The 25,297-nt window shown below is 36.8% G+C and overlaps 1 protein-coding gene across 1 annotated transcript in view; it reads right to left on the reverse strand.

Moving 5' to 3' along the window:
- Window positions 1–25,297, reverse strand: part of SCAP (SREBP cleavage activating protein) — a 512,327-nt gene that overhangs the window by 313,706 nt on the left and 173,324 nt on the right. Inside the window, exons 8-10 of the mRNA XM_090380371.1 lie at window positions 20,329–20,519; window positions 13,332–13,458; window positions 1,321–1,433 (exon numbers count right to left, since the gene is read on the reverse strand). Of these exons, the coding sequence (XP_090236497.1) occupies window positions 1,321–1,433; window positions 13,332–13,458; window positions 20,329–20,519 (431 nt within the window). The remainder of the gene's footprint in view (window positions 1–1,320; window positions 1,434–13,331; window positions 13,459–20,328; window positions 20,520–25,297) is intronic.

Raw genomic sequence — 25,297 nt, forward strand, 5'->3', positions numbered from 1 at the left:
GACAGAGAGCCATCTACCATCACCTGCAGTGAGCAGTCAGAGAGAAAACTGGATACCCAATTACAAAAAAACAGTTGGCAAACCACAAGATGGGAGTTTATTTAGGAGACCTTTATTCCAAACATGATCAAAAAGACTTTGAAATGTCAAGAACAACTGCTTGAGTTTCATTAAACTTTTCCATTGAATTTGTCCATAGAAGGATAACATAAGCCAATATATCACCAATGGATTGACACTGACTGAATCCATCCTGACGACCGTTGACAAATTTGACACTTGCGACAAAAATAGATGCAAATGGTCTTCTTAGGTGAGAACCTGAACCATTGGCCATGGCCCAGGAGTTAAGATGGTTAATGGCTTGTTGCAGTTGTCTTTCAATAATCCTCATGTTTCATGATTGAGAAAATAGGCTGAAATCATCGACATAGTGCATTTTTTACGATTAGAGGAAGTTGTTCAGTAATGGAGTTTACTTTAATGGAAAAGAGCGCAACAATTAAGACAGATCCTTGCAGTACCATTCCTCTTGACAAAAGAGCCGAGAGAAGGTGGATCCTATCAGACTTCAAAAGAACAAAGGGATAAAAAGTTTTTTATAAAAACAGGAAGGTTACCTCTTAGATAGAGGTTATAAAGATCTTTTAAAATCCCAAATCTCCAAGTTGTGTCATATCCTTTTCCAATATCAAAAAAGATGGACACCAGGTACTCTCCTTTTAGGATTGCATCTCGAATAGATGTTTGCAATCTAAGTAAGTGGTCCAAAGTGCACCTGTTCCTTTGGAAGCCATACTGAAAGCAGGAGAGTTCTAATTACTATTTATGAGGGTAGGAAAGAAAGAGGAGAGGCTGTCCTGAATGAAGTATTTTATTTCAATCTACTATCTTGAAACAAGACGGTTGTCATTAAAAAATAAAAACCATTCAATACTTGCATTTATAGCCTGCTCTCAAAACTAAATTCGTAGTACATGGACGAGAATTGGTATTAATTTTTTTTATATTAGTGTTTTCTTTTTTTCTTTTTTTTTCTTTTCTTTTTTTACTGACAACTAGAAGACACATATTCCAAATATGAGAAGAAATACAGATAACGAGAGTTATAAAATAATGGGCACAACATAATGATACATTTATACATGAGTATATACATCTCATCCACTACTACCTTGAAAAAAAATGCTGAAAGAAGCTCCATGAGCTCTGCCTAGTTATTACTACAGTAAAACAACATAAGCAATATCAGTGGAATATGGTATCAAAACAATTTCTACATTCATTATACTAAAATCAAAAAATTGCAAATTTACTAACCCTGAGCAACTCTGAGTTTTACATCTAAATGATCAGGGGTGGACACAACTGACTTGGTCAGTACCAACATATTTTCTAATCCAATGACTACAACAAGGTATGGAAGAATCTCACTAAGAAAATAAAATAAAATAATTATTTAGCTGTATAAAAAAATATTTAACACTAATTTTTAAAGAGTTGGAAATAATCTACAACTTTCACTCTAAAACCTTTTGAAAGACTATATTGTACAATGATAATTTTTTTTATAATAACAGCATAAAAAACAAGAGAATGGTTCTATTTCCTGTTATGATGTCTTCTCAGATGAAGTAGAGGTTTGCAGTTTTCAGTATACAGACTTGGAACTGGAGAGGTGTAGTATGTACCTAGAGTTACGCAGAGGGCTCTGTGGTGTACTAAATCCAGCCATCTTAAGACACTTAGTCTTGTGGAGTTATAAATTGGTGCTCCACAATCAAGTTGCAATATTAGAAAAGCTCTACAATTTGCCCTTAAACATTTAATGTTTTAAAGAGGTCAGTTTTTTTGTTTTTTTTTTATCAAGAGTTAATCTGGTGTTATTGAAATTGCCTGCTCCCCTAGGTTTGAGCATAGGTTCTGCTTCCTACAGAAATGCATCCCAACTCTTTTGTGTAGACATTGGAAAAGTTGTTGTTGTTTGTGGTCCATTTGAAAGCTTTATTAAATGCTCCCTGCAGCTAACATTCTATTGTACATATGTTGCAAGGGTGGAAAAAAATGCTGAAATCATCTATGTGGAGGACTGTGCCCAGTGTATTCGGCATTTGTATATTTTTATGGCATAAATGGTAGTGCCAAATACTGATAGAAATGTATTTCCTTGGGGAACAGAAAAGCATCTGCTATTTTTTCCTATCTTCCAGTATGGTTTTGAGAGTGAGAAATAATATTTGCTTGCCAACTCTTTGAAAAAATTTTGGCACTCAACTGTAAAAGCTGGACATGTAATTAGCATTAGCATTAGCATTAGTAGAGGCATTTGATGCAAGAAAGCAAGCTTATGCAGCATCAGCCAAAAAAAAAAAAAAAAAAAAAAAAAAGTAACATAAATAAATAAAAATAACCACTTCCACTTCACCCCTCTGTTCGTTCGAAATACCTGTCCAGCTGAGCCTTAAACTTATTTAGGCTATCAACTTCCACGACAAGGGATGGAAGTCTGTTCCACCCACCAACCACCCGCTGGCTAAAGGCAAATTTCCGCACATCTATCCTACATCTGTCTTTCCTCAATTTGAATTTATGCCCTCTCAGGTGATTTTTCTGAGCTAGAGGAAGAATCCCATCAGCATTGAGCATGCTCAAACCATTCAAGGCTTTGTACACCTCTATCAGATCACCCCGCTGGTGCCTAGTTTCCAGACACTGTAATTTGCAAAACTTAAGCCTTTCTTCGTAAGAGAACCCCTTTGTCCCATTCACCAATCTAGTTGCCCTTCTCTGTACTCGTTCCAGCAGCTCTACATCATTCCTGAAATGAGGCCTCCAGGCCTGTATACAGTACTCTAGGTGTGGCCTGACCATTGCCTTATACAAGGGAATAATCACCTCCTTATCCCTGCTAGAAAAATTCCTATATATCATTGACAATACACCATGAGCTACTCTTGCAGCTCGTCTGCACTGCTCAGAGAACTTCATATCTGCCTGCACCACCACCCCCCAGGTCCCTTTCATTCTCTACCACTGTCAGTGTAGTACCACAGAGTTGATACGTTGCTCTGGGGTTGCTGTTTCCCATATGTAGTACTTTACATTTGTCAATGTTAAACTTCATTTGCCACCTCGAAGCCCATCTGCTCAACCTTTCCAAATCCTGTTGCAGCAGCATAGTGTCAGTAGTGTCCTTTACAACCCTGCCAACCTTCGTATCGTCTGCAAACTTGGACATTAAGCCTGATATACCATCATCAATATCATTTATAAATACAGAAAACAATAAAGGCCCCAATACTGAACCCTGAGGGACTCCACTAATAACATTAGTCCACGATGAGCAGTGTCCATTGATTACCACTCTCTGTCTTCTCCCCCTCAACCACCCCTTTATCCATAGCAGCAACTTGCCTCCAATGCCACACTGCTCCAATTTGTGCAGCAGTCTTCCATGTGCAACAGTATCAAAAGCCTTTCTAAGATCCAAGTATATAATATCAAAGTTATTCCCTGCATCCAGTTCTTTTGTGACTGCATCATAGTATCCAATCAAATTGGTCAGGCAAGACTTCCCCTTAACAAAACCATGCTGTGTCCTAGCTATAACTGAAGTCTTGTCTAGATGATCCTGCAGTGCTTCTTTCACCAGTGCCTCCATTAATTTTCCAGGAACAGAAGTTAAACTCACAGGTCTATAATTACTTGTGTCAGCCTTTGATCCCCCTTTGTGAATTGGGGTCACATTTGCACATCTCCAGTCAATGGGTACCTCCCCTGAGTCCAAGGAAGCTCTCATAATTATGGCTAAGGGTTTGCTTACCTCCTTTGCTGCCTCCTTTAATATAACTGGATAGATCCCATCCACCCCAGGTGCCTTTCTTGTGTTTATCTTCAACAATTTCTCCTCCACTTTGCTCTCAGTTATTACAAGATTCTCTAGCTTACTGCTAGAGTTGAATACACCTCTGGCATTCCCCTCGCTGAATAACTCCTCATGTGTGAATGTCGATGCAAAATATTCATTTAGTTTGTTAGCTACCCGAGCAGGGTCATCAACAGTTGACCCATCGATCTCAAGTGGACCAATCTGATTCATCCCCTTCTTTCTAGAGTTTACATAAGTAAAGAACTCTTTGCTGTTTTTCTTCGCATCCCTTGCCAAGGATCTCTCGTAATCTGCCTTCGCCTGCCTAACCTCCTTTGTAACTTGGTTACAGATCAACTTGTATCTATCATAGGCGTCCGTGTCACGTGTTAATTTGTATGTATCCCATGCATTTTTCTTCTCTGCCATATGCCTCATTAGTTCATCTGACAACCATTTAGGCCTAAACCTTGAACAATATTTCTTAGTTGGTATGTAAAGCCTAGTAGCTTCCACGATAAGTTCTTTGAATGCTTCCCATTTTGAATTTGCTGTTGGCAATATCATCAGTTGATCCCACTGTATAGAATTTAAATACTGTCTCAGTCCATTGTAGTCGCCTTTACGAAAGCAATACCCCTTCCCTTTACCCCTAATGGTAGTTACCTCTTTGAGTAACTCCCACTTCAGCACACTGTGATCACTGCCACCAAGTGGTTCATTTATCTGCAGATTCTTAATGCATGAAGAATCACTACTGATAATCAAATCAAGAGTATTACTCCCTCTAGTTGCCTCCCGAACATGCTGATGTAGAAAACAATCATCCAATAAATCCACAAAAGCCTTGCTACTGTGTGAGTGACCAGCCCCCAAATTCCAGTCAATATCTGGGAAATTAAAATCCCCCATTATAAGACTCTCTGATTTACTGGCCCACTCTATTTCTCCGAACAGTTTCTTATTATACTCATCAGAGTCATTAGGCCTATAGCACACTCCTACTCTCAATTTTGATCTCCCAATGCTTATGTCACACCAAACTGACTCGACACTGCACTGTCCAGCGATGTCGACTGGCTTCACTTCCTTGAATTTTATGTGTTTTTTAACTAATAGCATAACCCCTCCTCCCTTCCTATCCTGTCTATCCTTTCTGTAGACATTGTACTCCCCAAATTCCAGTTCTGCATTTCTTATATCTGTGTGACACCACGTCTCTGAAATCCCCACAATATCTGCCTTTGATGTTTTGAGCAATACCTCAAATTCATCAAATTTATTTACTAAACTCCTAGCATTGGTGTACACACAAGTATACATGCACCTGTTCTTTTTCTTAGCTACCCTAACACAACCCATGTGTTTACTTGTACCCCAATGATTCCCAGCAGTCTCTGAAATATCCTGCATCTTATTTTCCAGGCTGCGGCTCATTCCAATAGAAGCAGTGCAAGAATCACTTTCACCTCTGCCAGTGGCTACTGTTAATCTATTAGTCCTTGTATCCCCCCAATCTAGCAGTTTTCCGACCCACCTAACATTGCCTCGATAGCATTTCTTTTATTTCTCATAGCATTTCTCGATAGCATTAGTACATGTTCTACTGTTTGTTGTGTGACAGATAGGATATAGAGACGGATCCTCTCCTCACAAGAGATGGCAGCGGCTGAATTGAGTGTGTCCTATTCTTAACCTTGTGAGTATCACTTTGTCATGTCTGTTTTGCTGAATACTGTATTTCCATGATTGGAGTAAACTTTTAATTTGGTGCAATTTGTTGTTGGTTAGTACTTTCCATTTCTTTTGCCAGTGACGTATCCCACTGTGGTGAATAACTTTTTTGTAATCTGTGGAAGGAATGGTTTAGGGTGCAGAAAGGTTGTTGTTGAATTCCTTAGCAGCTTTGTCTGCTTGTTCATTACCATATATTTTGACATGACTTGGGATCAGAAAAATCTTATGTTATGACCTTGTTCAAGGAGCTTTGACACTCGGCATTGAATTTGTTGTTGCAGTGGGTGTTTATTAGAATTGACATTTTGTATAGCCATCATGGAGCTAAGGGGGTCAGTAAAAATGATGCTGTTTTGTGAGCTTGAGTGTTAGATTTGGTTTATAGCTAACATAATGGCTTGACGTTCTGCAGTATAAATGCTGGAGTCTTTTGGGAGTTTTAGGGCTATGGTGACATCAGATGTGTAAACTGCCGCTCTCACATGATATTCAGTTTTTGACCCCTCTGTATATAGGAAGCGATGATCTAAAAATTGCGACTTGTAAGCAACATGCAGGTGTTGATAGATGATATGTGGCAGCACTTGTTTGTCCCAAAAGTGGAAGGAGAAGTCAGATGTAGGCTGTTTGATGATCCATGGTAGTGTAGACTGCTTCGTCAGTGGAGTTATATTATCCAAGTTAAGATCTGCACTGAGAAGGTTTTTTAATCTCATGCTTGCAGGTTTATTGATTCTTTGTTGTTGTTGGTAATGTTGTTCTCATTCTGGTGTAAAAAAGATTTCCTGTAGAGGATGACCCAGTAGCGATTTTATTTTAGTTGCATAAGAAAGTAATTGATTGTCTTCTGATTTGTAGTGGAGGTTCTTGCACCTCCACATACAGGCTCTGCACAGGCAAAATATGGAAAGCTCTAAGGGCTATTCGGAGCACACTGTGACGTACTAGATCGAGCCATCTCAGGAGACTAGGTCTCGCTGAGTCATAGACTGGGGCACCGTAGTTTAAATTGAAACGAATGAGTAGGAGATATAATCGTAATAGTATTGTTCTATCTGCTCCCTAGGATATAGCGAATAGGACCTTTAAGATATTCATTTTCTTTAGACACAACTCTTAAGTGACTAATGTGCTCCAAAAAGGCTAATTTTTTGTCAAACACAAGCCCTAAGAAACAGACACTGTTTTTAACTGTGATGATCTGCCCTTTCAGCCTGAGTTCAGGATCAGGATGCAGATTCCTTTTTTTTGTGTGGAAATTCTGTAAACATTTCTTTCTGTCTATTTTATAACTTTGTTTATGGCTACTTGTAATTGCCATTCTATTGTCTTCATACATTGTGCTTGATAAGAAATGCTGAAATCATCTGCATAAACAGTTGTGGTGATGTTGGATGGTATTTGTTCTATTATTGTGCTGAAGTGAAATGCAAAAAGTGTGGCACTTAGTACGGATCCTTGAGGGACCCCTTCTTCCTGAGAGTATGTTTTGGAAAGTGTATTGTTAAGTCAAACTTGGAAAGTTCGATTTTTGAGAAAATTGCTTATGTATAGAGGTAGGTGTCCTCAAAGACCAAATTGGTGTAGTCCTCTAAAGATGCCATAGTGCCACGTGGTATCACATGCTTTCTCAATATCAAAATTAACCAGGACTTGATGTTTTCTGAGGAAAGTGTTTCTTATCTGATTTTCCAGATGTATGTGTGAAAGCCATATTGTACAAGATTGAAAAGGTTATTGTTTTCTAGATACCATGTTAGTCTATTATTGACAATTTTCTCCAAGATCTTGCCCAAGCAGCTGGTCAAAGTGATAGGGCAATAGTTCTGTGGGTCTGATTGGTCTTTTTCCTGCTTCGGGAAAGCTAGTATTATTGCATGGTGCCATATCTTATTAAATAAATCTAACAGGGCTAAGTGAGATTGTTCATCTAATTGCTGAATCATTGAATAATGATTTATTCAGGACCAACTGCACTGTGTTTCATCTATATCAGGGTTTGTTTTAATTCTGCTACCATTAGCGGCAAGTTGTATTGTTCGTAGCGATTGGTGGAAAATTTTAGGTTTATTTTTTCGGCTTCATTCTTGTAAGTTTTGAAAGCAGTTGAGTATGCACAATTGGCAGATGTATTGGCAAAGTTTTCGTAAAGCACATGACAATATCTGAGGTATTTGTGACTAACTGTCCTTTCCAATTTAGTAATGAGGATGGATTTATTTGGGAATTATTTGTCATCATTCTGATCTATCAGATAAGTGTAGCAGGTGTGGAAATGCAAATTTGATTCAACTCACTTTTTTGCTGATTTTGTGCACTCTCCTGACCTTAGCTCTGGCTCTCTTGAATTGTATCAGGTTGTCCGTCGTTGGATTTTTGCAAAAGTGATTCTAGGCCCTATTTCTCTCTTTTTTAGCTTCCTGACACTCACTGCTCCACCATGGTTTTGGACATATTCTAATGTTAGAAGACATTTTAGGTATTGTCTGTTCCACAGCTTGAAGAATAGTATTGGTGACATAGTCCACTGCTGTTTGTACTGATTCTTGTTTAATGACGTTCCAGTTTTTGCTAGTATTCTGAAGGTTTCCCAATCTGCATCATATATTTTCCACCTAGGATGCCTGGTGGCTTGGCATGGGGTTTTCTTTATAATTTTCAAAATTATGGGGTAGTAGTCACTGCTCAATGGGTTCTCATGCACAATCCACTGGATCTTCTGGAACAGTGTTGGGGAACAGGTTGATAGATCTACTGCAGATCTATTGTGTTTGCCGTCATTCAGAATCATGAGGTTATTCTCAACTATTATTTTCTCGATTCAGAATAAACTCTCTGGTTTATTCTGGGATCGGCCCCATAGTGGGTGATGACCATTTAGATCACCTAAAATGCAGAACGGAGATGGCAATTGAACAATCAGCACTTCAAAATCTTTCAAGTAGAGTTCTTGACTAGGAGGTAGGTATATTGAGGTAATGCTAATATCGATGCCTATTGCTAGACGGACTGCAACTGCTTCCAAGGGGGTGTTCAATGGTATTGCTTGGGATGGTACATGTCTATTTACTAATATTGCACTCCTCCTCGCATTGTTCTGTCCAAAATGCAGTCCTTTCTGTATATGCTATTGTTTTTAATTGTACTCATGTCCTGTAATTTTAAAAATGTTTCTTGTAGGCAGATACTTAAAGGATGATATTGAGTAATCGGGTCTATAATATCGTTAATATTTGCACAGAAACCTCGAAAGCTCCACTGAACGATTATCTGTCATTTCTGTTTAGATGATCCCTTGGATTAATTCCTTGGGGCTGTTTTCACTTTGTCTGCCTTGGTTTTGTCTTTCTTTCTTTGCAAAATAGGGTTTTCATATATCCATTTCTTCTTCCAGAAAAATTTCAAGGACATAGTCCTTTTTTCCTGTTTAATGTCCATTTGTTCTGTAATCTTTGTTTCTGTTTTACTTTTCTTTTCTTCTTACATTTTCTGCATTATCCGGGGGAAAAGATAGAGGCGTATTAACCATTTTTTCTTGTTGCTTTTGTGGTAGAGAAGATTCGTAAAATTCACGCACCCATTCTGATACTGATTCTCTTGGGGGAATTGTGACATCTGTTTGTGTTCCACAGCATTTTGAATTAAGAGGTCTCATTTCCAGGATCTTTTTGGTTGTGGTGACTTGAGCACAAAAGGTTTGTTTTCTAGATTTATTGCAATTTCTTTTTTTGCTTCTTGATATGTAACTCTGTTTTCTGCTTTGTACTTTTATATTCTTTTTTCTTTCTTCCAGATTTCACACTCTCTTAGTATGCCATATGTTCCTCTTTACAGTTTGCACATTTATGATTTCTAGCTGTGCAAGTAGAGGTGAGGTGTTCTTGGAATCTACAATTTGCACAAACTGATTTTCCTCTCCATACAGTCTGTGAGTGTCCAAATTTCTGGCAGTTGAAACAGCGGAGAGGATTCGGGATGTACAGTCTAATGTTGCAACGTAGATATCCTGCTTTTACTGATCTGGGTGGTTTCAGTGTGTTGAAAGAGTATAGGAAGGTTGTCCCGTAGTCCAAGAGAGTAAAGATCACTAAGTATGCCATGCCACTAGGTGGTGTCAAAAGCCTTCTCTATATCTATTGAAACCAATAACAGATGTTCGTGTTTAACAAAAGCATTACAAATGGCAAATTCAGCCTTGACCATAAGATTCAAGCATGACCTATTTGGACAAAAGCCATATTGACTATGGCTCATTAGACGTCCTGACTCAATGATCCAGACAAGTCTTCTGTGGATAATTTTCTCAAGGATTTTGCTGAGGCAGCTTGAGAGAGATATGGGCTACAGCTATGGGGATTTGGATGGATCTTTTCCAGACTTTAGGAATGCCAAAACAGTAAAGTGATGCCAAGAAGCTGGAAAAACATTTTCTAAAAATATATGGTTGTAAAAGGCCAGGAGAAGGTGCAAAGCTTCGTCATCAAGATGTTGTAGCATGATATAATAAATCCCATCTGGCCCGGTAGCACCACTATGGGCTGTTTTAATGGCATGCAAAAGTTCAGAATATTGCAGAAGTTCGTTGTATGGAAGAAGGAAGGCAGTTTGAAAGTTTCAATGTTTGAAATTTCCACACTTAACAGTCTTTTAAACTTACTTGTTTATTGCTATTACAAACAAAATAAATAAAACAATATTCAGAAAGCTATTAATGAATAATCTGAATATGTTGTACGTACTTGGCATGCTGTTTGGGAGTGAACAAAATTTCTGGCATTTTGTAACATCTTAGGATATTTGAGATAAAGGGCCACATGCAGCAGTTTAAATAACCTGCTTTGACTGAAGCCAGTAAATTTGGTGGCTGAAGATTAAGATTATGTTACATGTAAGCTGCTGTCTTTTCATATCATAATTCTTTATGCTTGAGTTTCGGTTTAATCATTTAGTTCCTGGACTATTTCTTCTTCAGAAATATTTAACAGATCCCATTCAGTGACCACTTCTTTCAAAGAATTCAGTATGGTATGCAGGGTGAAATAAATTGGAATTCCACTTAAAAAAAAATAAGCTGTAATAGTAGCTCAGTGTGTCTTCAGCGAGAGGTCTCTATTAATAAATCTGTTGATCTGAGACACTTCATTTTCGGTGAACTCACAGTTTGTGATGATCAGCTAGAGAAGGGTAAAATGGGATGTATGTGTCACCTGCATCCCATTAGTTCATGTCATGAAGTGCAGCTACCCTGAACAGACCCCCAACTACTGGGAACTACAGACATCACAGTGCCAGACACTCCTCATTCGATGCCCGTCAACCCTTACACTTCCATTGTCACGTGCCTCGGCCGCATCCCATTTTACCCTTCTTTAGCGCATGGCATAACCAGAATCCTTCGCAGCTTCAACATCCGCACCATTCAAACACACGGAAGGAAACTCCAATCCACATAATCCCCCCCCCCCCCGCTGAAAACACCGATTCCCTCTTCCTTGTCTGTGACTGACAAGTTATTGTAAGACCATCAGCACAGAGGTAGTTGGCAACATTTGTTGGAATATTGTGTGTTATGGTACTTGATCCTTGTGATCAATGTTCAGCCGTAAATTGAAGTTTAATTTATGCTGCTCAGCTATAGCTTTATCTTGTGAGAAGGATGGATCATATGCAGACACTGCTGACTTATTAAAAGGATTCTGCTAGAGCATTTGCCATTTCTGTTAGACAGAATACAAATCCTGCCCATTCCATTCACCACTGAGTTTTTTTTAGCATGCTTTTGTTTCATCTGTGGATCTATACAGAACAGGTTCAATGCTTTTTTTCCCTTTTTTGGTACAGTAGCACAATTCATTCCATTAATGCTTAGCATGCCTGTATATACCTGTTGATGCTTGGGTTTAGCACTGGTTATCACTACTAGAATCGATACCACAATATAATCACAATATAATCAGTCAGTAATTTGATAACCTGTTCGTTAGAGGAGACACTAATGGTAAATATGTTCTAATAAGCTTTGCAGAATATCCATTTTGTGTGGGTGTCTGTCTCTGGCGAAGAAGTTTGCAGAGAACTGAGTAGTGTTCACTATTGAGTGGGTTGTCTAAAGCTGTCCAAGGATGCTTGGAAAGAATGCTCGAGAGCAGACTTAAAGATCAATAGCTGTGGATATTCTAGCTGAGAAATGGATATAACTATTAATGCCATATTCTGTTTGACAAGAAGAGATTTAATTAATGTTCCATGTCTATCTACTTGTAAAGAAATGCACAGAGAATGGTACTCATTAAAGTCACCCAATAAAAAAAAGGGGAACAGGAAGTGGCATAATCAGGCTATCTAGATCTTTAAGAGTATATTCTTTGTTTTGTGAATATATATATATGGAAACTATGGTAAACATGATTCCTACAGCAACACATACAGCTACAGTTTCTAGTATAGTCTGCAGAGAGATATGTTTGGCAGGAACTCTGGAATTCACAAGAATGGCTACACCACCATGAGTATTAGTCAGCCCTCCGTGGCCGAGTGGTCAGGAGTGGGAATGCAGTAGCATATGCTCTTTGAGTAGACCGGGGTTCTAGTCCCTGTCGATCTGCCAACCCGCACTGGGCCAGCGTGGCAGATTATGGTCCATTTCTTTCACCATGAAGCCATTGTTGAGAAAGCTTCCATCCTGCAGTGGGTTGATAATGGCTGCAGTTCATCTTTTTTTTTTTTTTTTTTTTTACACTTCTGTCTTGTTGATAAATTGTGTAATTTTTAATTACCGGGGTAACCCGATCCTATTCCTGCAAACAGATGCTTACTGGACTATACTGTTTAATCTGACCATATATGTCATCAAGATTGGTCTGTAAGCTTCTACAATTCCAATGAATAATGCCAGGTGGGCAGGAGCAGCATTTCTTGATTAGACTGGGGTTCGAGCCCGTGACTACCAAATATGGAGGATGCGGAAAGGTTCAGGACCACCGCATATCCCCGGAGCAATATGGCCTTAGTTGCTAATGCTCCTAAAACCCAAATAACAAACAAACAAACAAACTGAATAATGCATTCCACTCTTTGGTTTGTGAGAGTGAATATGATTCTGTATGTTTTTTGGATCCAGTCTGTTTATAGCGATCTAGTTTCACCTTTCCTTTCTAGGGGAAGGTTGGTCATCCAATTTCCAGGTTCATTTTCTGTATGGAGATCTAAGATTGGTACATCCTGATCGATATTAACATCCATATCCATAGTCACTATACAAGGATGAGCCTTAATCAATGAAGCTGATGCTTTCAATTTTGTTTCATCTGGTGGAGTATGAGAAGTAACTGATGGAACTGTAATGGAGTAGTGTTGGCACAATCTGAGACAAGGTGCTCCTTAGGTCACAAGAACTCGTTCTTGTGATCTAAGTGACCTTTTGTGATGGTGATATTACAAAGACAGCTGTCATTGAAGAAGTAGTAGGAAAATACCACAAAACATTTGACTTCGTTATGTACATATTTCCAATTTATAAATAAACATAATTATACCAATATAAGTTTGAGTGCTTTATTATCTTAAAAAATTTGTATCACCCAATTTGTATCTGCAGAGGAAGTAGGAAAACCTCTATTCTGTCCTGAGATTTTGAAAACTACAGGTGGATTTTCCGTACAAAAATTTTAAAGCAAGCAAGTCAGTGAATCATAATTAATCTTAAAAATTATAGGCTACACCTTACCTTCGATTTAATGTAGGATTCAAGCCAAACCAAAGGCACAGTCCTACGGACATCAACAGAGACATAACAACTGTCATTACAGCACTTACAGCTAATGCCCATTTGGATTTTACAAGTTCAATCTTTCCTGAAACATATAAAAATAAAAAAATAATTTACTATCTGAAAATATTAAATAATTTGCCACTTTCTCTTCAATGATCTGATTAGCAATTTTAATAAACAAGCTTGTTGGGCTTATTCCTGTTGTGTCTTAACATGAATGAGCTCACAAAGGGTTTTGTAACTGTAAACAAAAGACACAGAAACAGTGGTATCTCTTTACTGTTTAGTTTTATTATGATAAACCTTCATCAGATTTTTTTTATTAGTTACTGCTGGTTTTATTTTCTGCTAAATTCTATTTAATTTCGGTAAATAGTCGCAGTCTGATTGTTTCCAAATGAAACAGTGAAATGCTTCCTTATGCCATAAAAATGACTAACGGATTGATTTGAATTTTGCAGGAAACAAATTATGAAAAAAATAAGTAAAAATCAGAAAGCTGGTAATCTTTATAACTGATTATCTCTCAAAAAAAAAAAAAACCCTTTATAAGTAATTAAAAAGCAGTACACAGATTAAAGTTAAAAATATACCTGTACAAGTTAATCTGCAGAAAGTTAAACAGATGAAACATGGTACTTACTTGATAAAATCTACATGGCTATAAAGCTCAATCTGATAATTAGAAGTGATAAAATGTACACTGTGTATTATTAATAACATAAACAAAAATATGCCAAAGTAATAAGTCAGTGACACAGAAGTCAAATATAGGACAGTCATTGAACCTCAACAGAAAAGATGACTGCATCCTTATATAGTCAACTAGGAAGCACTTCTCTACAGTTTCTGCACAGACCAGACTACCATAATTTCATTAATAACTTAATCTGATGTAGTTTGTAGCCTACTAAAACTACAAATCTTGACACTGCAAATCTTGACATTGGAGTATCTTATTATGAATTATATGCCTGTAGTCTGTATAGGGGATTAATGGTAGAGCTTATTCACAAGAATTGCTCAGTTGGCTGCAATACGAGCCAAGTTATTTTTAACATCCGAAAGTGGCTGGAGATTAGCAGAAGCAAATATTAAATTTATAGTGAGTGTGCCACCTGTTGAAACAAAGAGACAGAACCGTATGAGTAGTATCACATAACCGATAAAAGTCTGTAAAGCACTTAAGAAATATGCATTTCTTTGGTGTTTAGTTTTTTTTTTGGCACAAGAACCACTTTGGCTATACTGCACCTTTCACTTTTTCACTATGTGTTACTACAGTGGTCTCAAACTGGCGGCCCGCGGGCCACATCCAGCTCCCGAAGCAATTTTACACAGCCTGCGAATACATTTCAATTATGTATTTGTTGTAAATACCATGCTTATATTCACTCTCATTTTGTTAAAAAAAAATTCTGGTCCGTCCAGCTGCTTTCAGATCGTGCATTCGGCCCGCATGCAATTTGAGTTTGAGACCATTGTGCTACTAGATCAATTTTTAAATTTGTGTTTTATATTTCCCAGTATTTGTAAAATAATAAGAGAAGTTTACCTCAATACAGTACATAAACACTTCCGTATGATATTCAAAATAGAAAACCTTACATTACAGTAACAAATAATTAAAATTCAATTTAATGCAATTAAAAATTAAGAAAATTAATTAAAAGAATTTAATTAATTAAATTCTTTTAATTAATTAAATTAACGAAAAAATTGCAAAACGATTTTCTTTCCTGAAGCTGACAACAGTTTTTGACCGTATGACGTGATCACAGAAATGAAAATTACTGAATAAGGGTGAGCATGAAACTAAAATACGAATTATTTGTCTTCCAGCACGCACGTAAAAGTCTACGAATCAGAGATCAAATATGGCCAGCGAACATTAACAGAATTCTTGTGTAATTTAATTTCAATGGTTTCTGCAATTAATAGTCACGTATAATTATGTTGGACACTATTTTGGCCTCATTAAATAAAAAAGTATGTTTTTCGTTAATGGCATGAAATGCTAATTCTGACGCTGCTGAATGAGAAGCACGAACTGAAGCAGCGTGTTGATTAACACAAATACTCAGAGGAAAACGCATCGAACCTTGGCAAGACGAGTCGCAATCACCGCAAGAAATGTTTTATATCAGGTCATTAATTTGTGTTGCGAACGAGGAAAGGACTGGCAATTGTTCAGTATAGTGTGTAATTTCCGTATTGGCCTGGCCACAATTTTAAATTCAGTATTATTAAAGAATCTGTTAAGTGTTTGTGCCACTGTTCAACATATGGGACAGAAATAAAGTATTTTTTGATATTACTATTGTTTGTAGGTGTAGTATTTTGTATCCTATCCTTAGCTTGCACCCTAATTCGGTTTATTGTAGGGGATAACCCCCCCTGTTTAAGAATCTGCTGGTTAATATGTGCATTTCTGAGCCCAAAGCAGATTCTGTCGTTGAATATTTATAGGCATTTAGAAATTGATTCAAGATAATAGATCTGTTGTAGGTGAACAGGTGATAGCTGTTATAATGTAGTGCAGGTTTTTTTAGGTTTTCGATAGAGGTTAAACTGGATTTTACTCGAGTCCTGAGTAAGCATGAAATTTAGAAAATTTAATGACTTTGTATCCATATCCTCCCTTTCCAAAGTAAATTTGAGTCTAGAATAAATATTATTAAACAAATGTTAGTGTTCACTGGCCATATCTGATCTCCATTCTGTGAGCTTTTACGTGCATGCGCGAAGACAAATAATCCCTATTTAAGTTTCATGCTCACCCCTATTCGGTAATTTTCATTCCTGTGATCACGACATATGGTCGAAGAGTCTTGTCAGCTTCAGGAAGGAAAATCAGTTTTGCAATTTTTTTGTTAAATTCTTTTAATTAATTTTTTAAATTTTTAATTGCATTAAATTGATTTTTAATTATGTGTTACTGTAATGTAAGATTTTCAATTTTTTTGTTTTAATTTCTGGAGAGTATCATACGGAAGTGTTCTGCATACTATACTGAGGTAAACTTCTCTTATTACTTTACAAATATTGATATCAATGTAGAATGTATTGAGCATTACAGCTCTGGTTCATACTATATATTTGCCAGTAAGATTTCATCAGTCTTAAGTATGCCAACAGTTCATCAAGGCATGCATCAATCCCCAAAAATATCCATTAAAGATTGTATTGCATACTAGGTAGTTTGAAAGACAGTTTGATTTCTTTGTGTTTGATAAAGCCAGCAGTCCAACAGCAGATGCTGTACAGAGAGGTGAATTTCACATTACGAACATGTCGCTGGATCTTCTTTCCTAAGGAAATATCCATGTGTGCATTTTGTATGCCCAATATGAGGTCTTGCAAGAATAACTTCTTCATGTCTGTCTTTCCAAAAGCTTGATTTCCAGAGTTGGAGTGAGTGCTTGTTTTATTTGCAATAATTTATTGTCCATTTGACATTTCCAGAAATGTGCCCAACTTTCATTATTGGCTTTTCGAATGACAGAATTATAATCGTGATATGAGACATAATATTGTGATGCTAACCTTTAAAATGGATTTTTAGCTGCTCAATCTGCTTGTTCATTGTTTAAAATTCCTGCATGTCCTGGTATCCAACATAGCTTCATTGTTAGTTTCTTTCTCCTGAGGTATGTTAAATCGGATTTTGATTTTACTGGCATAAAAACGATTGTGGTTATACTGTGCCAGGAAAAAGTTAAAATATGAAAAAACATAAGATTCTGGTAATCTTTAAAAAGGCTATCTCGTCAAATTATTATAAGCTGTATAAGTTTAAAAATAAATTATATAATTTAGATGTGTGTGTATATATTAATGGCTTGTAAAAACTTTAAAACTGCTCACACACGGTCGTTGTCTGATAAAATTTGATTAGGTGTACAAGGCCCAGTCAGATGAGTAAAAGCAGTAGATGGTTAATACTATCTAAGTGCAGGATTCCATACATTGCAGTTTGCAAATTCCATGCATTGGAGTTTGAAAAGAAAATGTTTCTCATAAAGCTTTTGGGAAGGTGTCTAAATGAATTCGGCCGTGCCTATGGGTATATGTCTGATTTTAATCTTTCAGTAAGCAGCATATAATTGTTGGACAGTGTTTTGGGATGGTATTTTTTCCCTTTGCTAAAATATTTCTCACATTCAAGAAGCCAGAGGTGCAAAGGAGGATGTGGCTAAATTTTGCAACTTTGTCCAGATTAATTTGCCATTCCATGACCAGATTTAGCTTACTGCACGATTTACAAAGTTTCCCACTTTGGTTCATGAAGCTTTTTCCCATTCTGGATGACTGGTGCAACTACACTTACATAATTAATAAAAGCCTTTGTCTACATAAACTTTTGCACTGTTGATATGCAAAAGGCTCCTGTATTTACTCCCAAAGCATTGTGGTGTATGGAATCCAGCCATTTCAGCACACTTTTCTATGCAGGCACATAAACTAGTGCTTAGTAATCCAGTCTCTACTGTATCATAGCCTGATATAAATTTAGTAGATTGTAATGGTCTGTTCCCAGTTGCTGCAGATATTGCTTGGAGAATGTTTAAGGCTTTTAAGCAGGTGGTATGTAAGCATTTAATAGGTTCTAGAAAGTTTAACTTGGTATCCAGTACTAGACCAAGAAATCTAATACTAGGCAAGTGGTATAATTTCGATCCTATTTTCGTTTCTGGGTCTAGGTGCATTTTGTATTTTCTGCAAAAATGAGTTGTAATTGTTTTTTTACTTGCAATGCCATATCCATTTTTCTCTGATCATAGTTGTATTTTATTTATTTGATTTTATTGTTGCCTTGATATTGAACACATATTTTAGGAGCTGTATAATATAATTAGATCGTCTGCATATAAATATCTATCTACAAAGTCTGGTATTTCTCATGTTATATGGTTTATTCTGATTGCAAATAAGATGGGACTAAGTACTGAGCCCTGTGGAACTCCCTGGTGTGTATGGATATAGGACAGAACATAATTAAACGTACTTGGAAGGTTTTCTGATATAAAATTTCTGCATAAACGTTGGTAGACAACCTCAAATCCCCAAGTTATGTAGATCATGTCACATAAGACTCCCCATTTCAAAGTCATGCCAAAGGCCTTTTTGACATCCAAGGCATATCATCACTAAATGTTCATTTCTTTAAAAGGCATTATGGATTTTAGATTCTGCTTTTGTCATGAGGTCTGTCATTGACCTAACTTTCCTAAAATCATGCAGATCTGGGTAAAGAAGTTTCTGGGTTCTAAAAACCATGTTAAACGATCATGTATTATTCATTCTAAAATTTTGGACAGATAACTGGTAAGGGCTATTTGACGGTAGTTAACTAGATTTTAATGGTTCTTTACAGGTTTTGGAAAAGCTTAGTATTACAGAGTATGCCACGTTGCTCTAGTTTATACAGCAGTCTTTTATGTGCAACAGTATCAAAAGCCTTCCTGAAATTCAAGTATATGATATCAAAGTTATCTTTTGCATCCAGTTCCTTGGTCACTGTCAGAACCTATCAGATTGGTTCGACAACGTCGCCCATTAAAAAACCCATGCTGCGACTAATGTAAGTGCATTCAATTTTTAAGAAGGGTATGGATCCCTGGGAAAAAGTGAAGAGAAGACCAACCAGATTAGTCAAAAACACAAAGAGGTATTCTTACCACAACAAACTTTAATTCCGTAATCTACTGTGCTTGGAAAATCAGCTTGAGAGGGGATCTGATTGAACTTTTTAAGGCTTTAAATGGATTGAGTTTACTTGATGATGATATTCATCAAGTTTACTCAATGCATTTAAATATAATGGTACTTTTTCTTGGACAACAAACTCAAGGCAACAAGCTTAAATTGAAAAAGAATGGCTTGAGGATGTGTGCAAATTTGCTTTCAACCAGAGAATAGCTGATTGTAAAAACAAACTACCACCTGGTGTTGTGAAAGTGGGTAGTCTGAATTAATTTAAAGATGAATTAGACATTTTATTAGAGGGAATGGACATGTTAAATGGATAGGTTTTTTTTTTAATTGATGCTCTTTGAGCTTGCTTGCTTATGTCATTTGCCAGTACTACTAATAGTTCATGACATGGATCTGAACATCAAAAGAAGCTGCATGTTCATAGAAAAATTGAATCATCTGGTACAGATTTATTTTTCTATGAACATGCAGCTTCGACCTAAAAAAAAAAAAAAAAAAAAAATATTCTCCACCCTTCCTCTGACTGACACATTAGCCATCAAAAACAAAACAATATTGCTCATGTCTTTTATTTCAATAAATTTTTATTTAATAAATTTAAATAAAATTGATTTTATTTCAATAAAATCTCAGTTTTAATAGTTATTTACCAATTATAGTGTGATATGTACTGTACTGTATTAATAAAAATAAGTTTGAAAACTGGATAATTAATGATTAATTTATAACTTTTATAGAACCTATCCCTGACTGTTACATGAAAATGTACATGCTATACATGAATTTCTATTGCATGTCATTTTGTGGAACATTTATGAATTCCTTACTTGTCTCATGTCATAGCACAGATCACCTATATTTATTTACTCACAGTGGCATCAAAGTTTGTGAGAAATTAATACAATGGTTAGTCTCGATGCATGAAGCTTTTTTGGTACACAGAAATTTAAATGCTGGGGGATGCCAATATATTATCAAGAAAAAGAAACCATCCAACCACTCTTTATCAGGTATACAACTTTACAAATACAAAACTTAAGACATTCAACAACTTGCTCTGTAAATTATGGTTCTTGTTGTTGCTTCATGAAATAAATAAATTACATCAATAAAATAAAAAATAAATTAAAAAAAAAAAAAAAAGAAATGTATATAAATTGACTATTACTAAGCACTGTTAATATAAACTAAGTTAAATCTTAACCGAACCAAATTAGCAAAATGGCTAACTTACGGACGGAAAAGTAGATATACAGGAATAATATGATATATGTAACTCCAAGAGGAACAAAGTCTGCTAAGGTGTGGAGATCCTGAAAATATACATGTGTAATTTGCTCCTCTTCTTCAACATAAGAGAAATTATCAGCATGTGGATTATGTGGGTACTGCTGCTGTAGATGTCGATGAACACTTTTAATAAACCTGCAAAATGAGAAAGCAGAATATATTTGATAACTGTATCAAATTATGCATATTTTTAAACAATTAAATTTTAAAATCTTCATCAATGATACACCCAGGAAATCCAATCACAAATTAATTATCCTTTTCTATGTGTAAACACAGATAAAAATTAATACTGAATATCTCATTGGATCAGTGTCTAAGTATCGGGTGGTTATAAAATAAGTTTCCCTATTCAGAAGACCCTAGTATCAAAAAAGGTTAGAGATTTTTTAAACTCAAGAAGGAAAGGGATGAATCAGATTGGTCCACTGGATGTTGATGGTTCAACAGTTGAGGATCCTGCTCAGGTGGCTAACAATCTAAATGAGTATTTTGCATCTACATTCACACATGAGGAGTTATTCAGGAAGGGGAATGTCGTAGGTGAAGTAAACATTGGCAGTGAGCTAGATTATTTTCTAATAACTGAGAGGAAAGTGGAGGAGAAATTGCTGAGGATAAACATAAAAAAGGCACCAGGGGTGGATGGGATCTATCCAGTTATATTAAAGGAGGCAGCAAAGGAAGTAAGCAAACCCCTAGCCATAATTATGAGAGCTTCTTTGGACTCAGGGGAGGTACCCATGGACTGGAGATGTGCAAATGTAACCCCAATTCACAAAGGAGGATCAAAGGCTGACACAAGTAATTATAGACCTGTTAGTTTAACTTCGGTTCCAGGAAAATTAATGGAGGCACTGGTTAAAGAAGCACTGCAGGATCATCTGGACAAGAATTCAGTTATAGCTCAGACACAGCATGGTTTTGTTAAGGGCAGGTCTTGTCTGACCAATTTGATTGGATACTATGATGTAGTCACAAAAGAACTGGATGCAGGGAATAACTTTGATATTATATATTTGGATCTTAGAAAGGCTTTTGATATTGTTGCGCATGGAAGACTGCTGCACAAATTGGAGAAGTGTGGCATTGGAGGCAAATTGCTGCTATGAATAAAGGGATGGTTGAGTGGCAGAAGACAGAGAGTGGTAATCAATGGACACTGCTCAACGTGGACTAATGATATTAGTGGAGTTCCTCAGGGTTCAGTGTTGGGTCCATTGTTGTTTTCTGTATTTATAAATGATATTGATGATGGTGTATCAGGCTTAATGTCCAAGTTTGCAGACGATACCAAGGTTGGCAGGGTTGTTAAGGACACTACTGATACTATGCTGCTGCAACAGGATCTGGAAAGGTTGGGCAGATGGGCTGAGAGGTGGCAAATGAAGTTTAACATTGACAAATGTAAAGTACTACATATGGGAAACAGTAACCCCAGATCAACGTATCAACTCTGTGGTACTACGCTGACAGTGGTAGAGAATGAAAAGGACCTGGGGGTAATTGTGCAGGCAGATATGAAGTTCTCTGAGCAGTGCAGACGAGCTGCAAGAGTAGCTCATGGTGTCTTGTCAGTGATATACAGGAATTTTTCTAGCAGGGATAAGGATGTGATTATTCCCTTGTATAAGGCATTGGTCAGGCCACACCTTGAGTACTGTATACAGGTCTGGAGGCCTCATTTAAAGAAGGATGTAGAGCTGCTCGAACGAGTACAGAGAAGGGCAACAAGATTAGTGAATGGAACAAAGGGTTGCTCTTACGAAGAAAGGCTTAAGTTTTGCAAATTACAGAGCCTGGAGACTAGGCATCGGCGAGGTGATCTGATAGAGGTGTATAAGGCTTTGAATGGCTTGAGCATGCTCAATGCCGATGGGATTCTTCCTCTTGCTCAGAATAATCACCTGAGAGGGCATAAATTCAAATTGAGGAAGGACGGATGTCGGATAGATGTGCGGAAATTTGCCTTTAGCCAGCGGGCAGTTGGTTTATGGAATAGACTCCCATCGCTTGTTGTTGAAGTTGATAGCCTAAATAAATTTAAGGCTCAGCTGGACAGGTATTTCGGACGAACGGAGGGGTGACATGGGAGTAGTGGTTTTTTTTTTTTTTTTTTTTTTTTTTTTGGCTGATGCTGAATAAGCCTGCTTTCTTGCATCATATGCCTCTACTAATGCTAATGCTAATAGCACTGTGAAAATTGGTGGGTGTGTCATTTATGGTATGGGGAAGTGATTTGTAGAAGAAAAAAATTGTTCAAATTTCTGCCACCAGGGGGAGAAATTGGCACTGTAAACATGAGATGGAATACTTACCAACTTAACTTAGGATTAGATTTTAATATCAGAATTTAGAAATCTACAGATATTGTTCTATGCGCTTTCCTTCACTTGAGATGACACTCTGAAAACGGAGGATTGCATGCTACACAGTTTCGCGTAGCATCTCATTGGGGATGTTGGCTACATGCTGTTTAACACTTGCTTTCAAATCGACAAGCTTCTGTATGCCGCCACAATAAACTCTGTCTTTCAGGTATCTCCAGAGCCAGAAATCACTGGTGATCAGGCTGGCCACAAATGCGGAGTCTCTAGAAATGATGCAATCATTTCTGAATGTTGAACGGAGCAGTTCCTTCACTTGTCAACCAACATGGGGAGGGGCACCATCTTGCATGAACACTACGGTCTCTAAGCATTACCTTTCTTGCAGAGCGGGAATAATGTGATCTCTTAAAACCATGCACAAGTTACCGTACACTCTTCAAAGAAAAATGTTCTGATTATAAACTCTGCTGTGAATCCACACCATACTGTAATGTAAGGACTTTGTAATGGTCTTTCATGCACAGCAGATGGATGAGAAGTTCTCTGTATTTGACAGTTTTGTGCATTTACAGCACCATGAAGAGTGAAATGTGCCTCATCAGACCACAAGACCATTCGAGCCCATGTATCGTCAAGTTCCATACGTACAGGTGCCCACATCAAGGAGGAGGAAACGGGATTAGGAGTGATGTGTAAGCTTGCAGCACAACGGTATAAAGATCTTTGACTATTGCCATTTTGCATCAAAGGCTTTTTCTATGTCCAAAATGACCAAGACTAGATGCTCATTCCTAATGAAAGCATTACAGATATTGATCTGACCATAAGGTCTAGCGTGCATTTGTTTTTTCGGAAACCATACTGATTTTGATTTATTAGTGCTTTAGATTTAAGAACCCATACAAGTTACCTATGCCTAGAACCTTACTTAAATGGTAAGAGAAATAGACTGATAGTTGTACAGAGATGACTGATCTTTCCCTGGTTTAGGAATCGTAATAACAACTGAATGTCTCCAGGATGATGGATAAGAATTTTCATGGTTGTAAAATGTCTGAAGGTGGACCAGAGCTGTTTCATTTAGTTTCTGTAGTATAAGGTAGTATGTTCCATATGCACCAGCAAGCAGCACTGTTGGCTGTTTTATTCAGAGATTTTTTTAATTCAGAAATTGTAAAGGGTTGATTATAAGGAAGGGAGAGGATAGAGTTAAAATTCATTTCATACTTTCCTGCTGTTGCTTTGGTTTGTAGTAGTAGTAGTAGTGGCATGTGATGCAAGAAAGCAAATGTATGAGCTTATGCAGCATCAGCCAAAAAAAAAAAAAAAAAAAATCACACCATTCCCTCCAAATGCCTGTCCAGTTCCTCCTTAAATTTATTCAACCTATCAACTTCCACAACGACAGATGGAAGTTTGTTCCAGCAATTAACCACCCGTTGGCTAAAGGAAAATTTCCGCACATCTATTCTACATCTGTCTTTTCTTAATTTGAATTTATGCCCCCTTAGATTCGTAATCTGAACAAGTGGAAGGATCCCATCATAATTCAGCGTGCTCAACCCATTCAAGGCCTTGTTGGAGAGAAGACTCATACGAAGTAATTGCTGACACTATGGAGAAAGCTAAGGCATTTATGACATCACTGGTTCTGGGGAGGTCTTGCCCATTAAAAAGTAAAATTGGTGAGGGGGGGGGTCTGAAGTTATTATCCACTAAGCAGAGCCGGCCCGAACAAAAGCGGGGCCCGGTGCAAAGTTGACTTGCGGGGCCTTGATACAAATTTCGTACAACAAAATAATTTATTGCATTTTGATATTTATTACATTGCACAAATTGGTTTTGTTAAGGATTACATGAAAATGATAAATAATTAAATTATTTTAATAAAATTAACATTTCAATCACAAAAAAATCTTTAATAAATGAAATAAGAAAAATAATTGCTTCATATACTTATAAAATACAATTTGATATGCGACTTAATCGAATAAGGTCACAATATGTGATTTTTGTTTCATTTTCTTACATGTTTTATAGCAAATTCGTTGATAATATCCTCATAATTTAGTTTTTTGGCTATTTCGGATTCGATAGATAAAATGGCTAAGGAGGTAAATCGTTCTTGACTAATGCTAGATCTCAAGTAATTTTTTATTATTTTCAATCTTGAGAAAGATCTTTCTGCAGATGCAACGGTAATTGGTAAGGTTAATATAATTTTCAAAACAGTATCAAAATTTGGATACAATTCAAATGAATTATTTTTCAGTAAATATTGTAATATTTGTAATATTGTGATCCTGGAAGACAAAACTCGACGACAAATTTTGATTTCATTAAATAAATCAATGCAATCAATATCATCTTGCAAGGTCGCTATTAAATCTTTGCAACATTTAAGAAGATCGTTTTCAGTCAGTTTTTGAATATTATCCGAATTATATAAAAAACCATATGATGTCTCATGTTCGTGATAAATTTCGAATATTTTCTTAAAAGAAATAATCGCACTATCAATTATGACTAGAAAATATTTGAATTTTGAAATATTCTTCGCCTGATGAAACAGGCTGATCGGTT

This window comes from Mastigoproctus giganteus, chromosome 1 (genome assembly GCF_048544385.1).
Source record: "Mastigoproctus giganteus isolate SK-2022 chromosome 1, ASM4854438v1, whole genome shotgun sequence".
In the NCBI taxonomy this organism is placed as follows: domain Eukaryota; kingdom Metazoa; phylum Arthropoda; class Arachnida; order Uropygi; family Thelyphonidae; genus Mastigoproctus; species Mastigoproctus giganteus.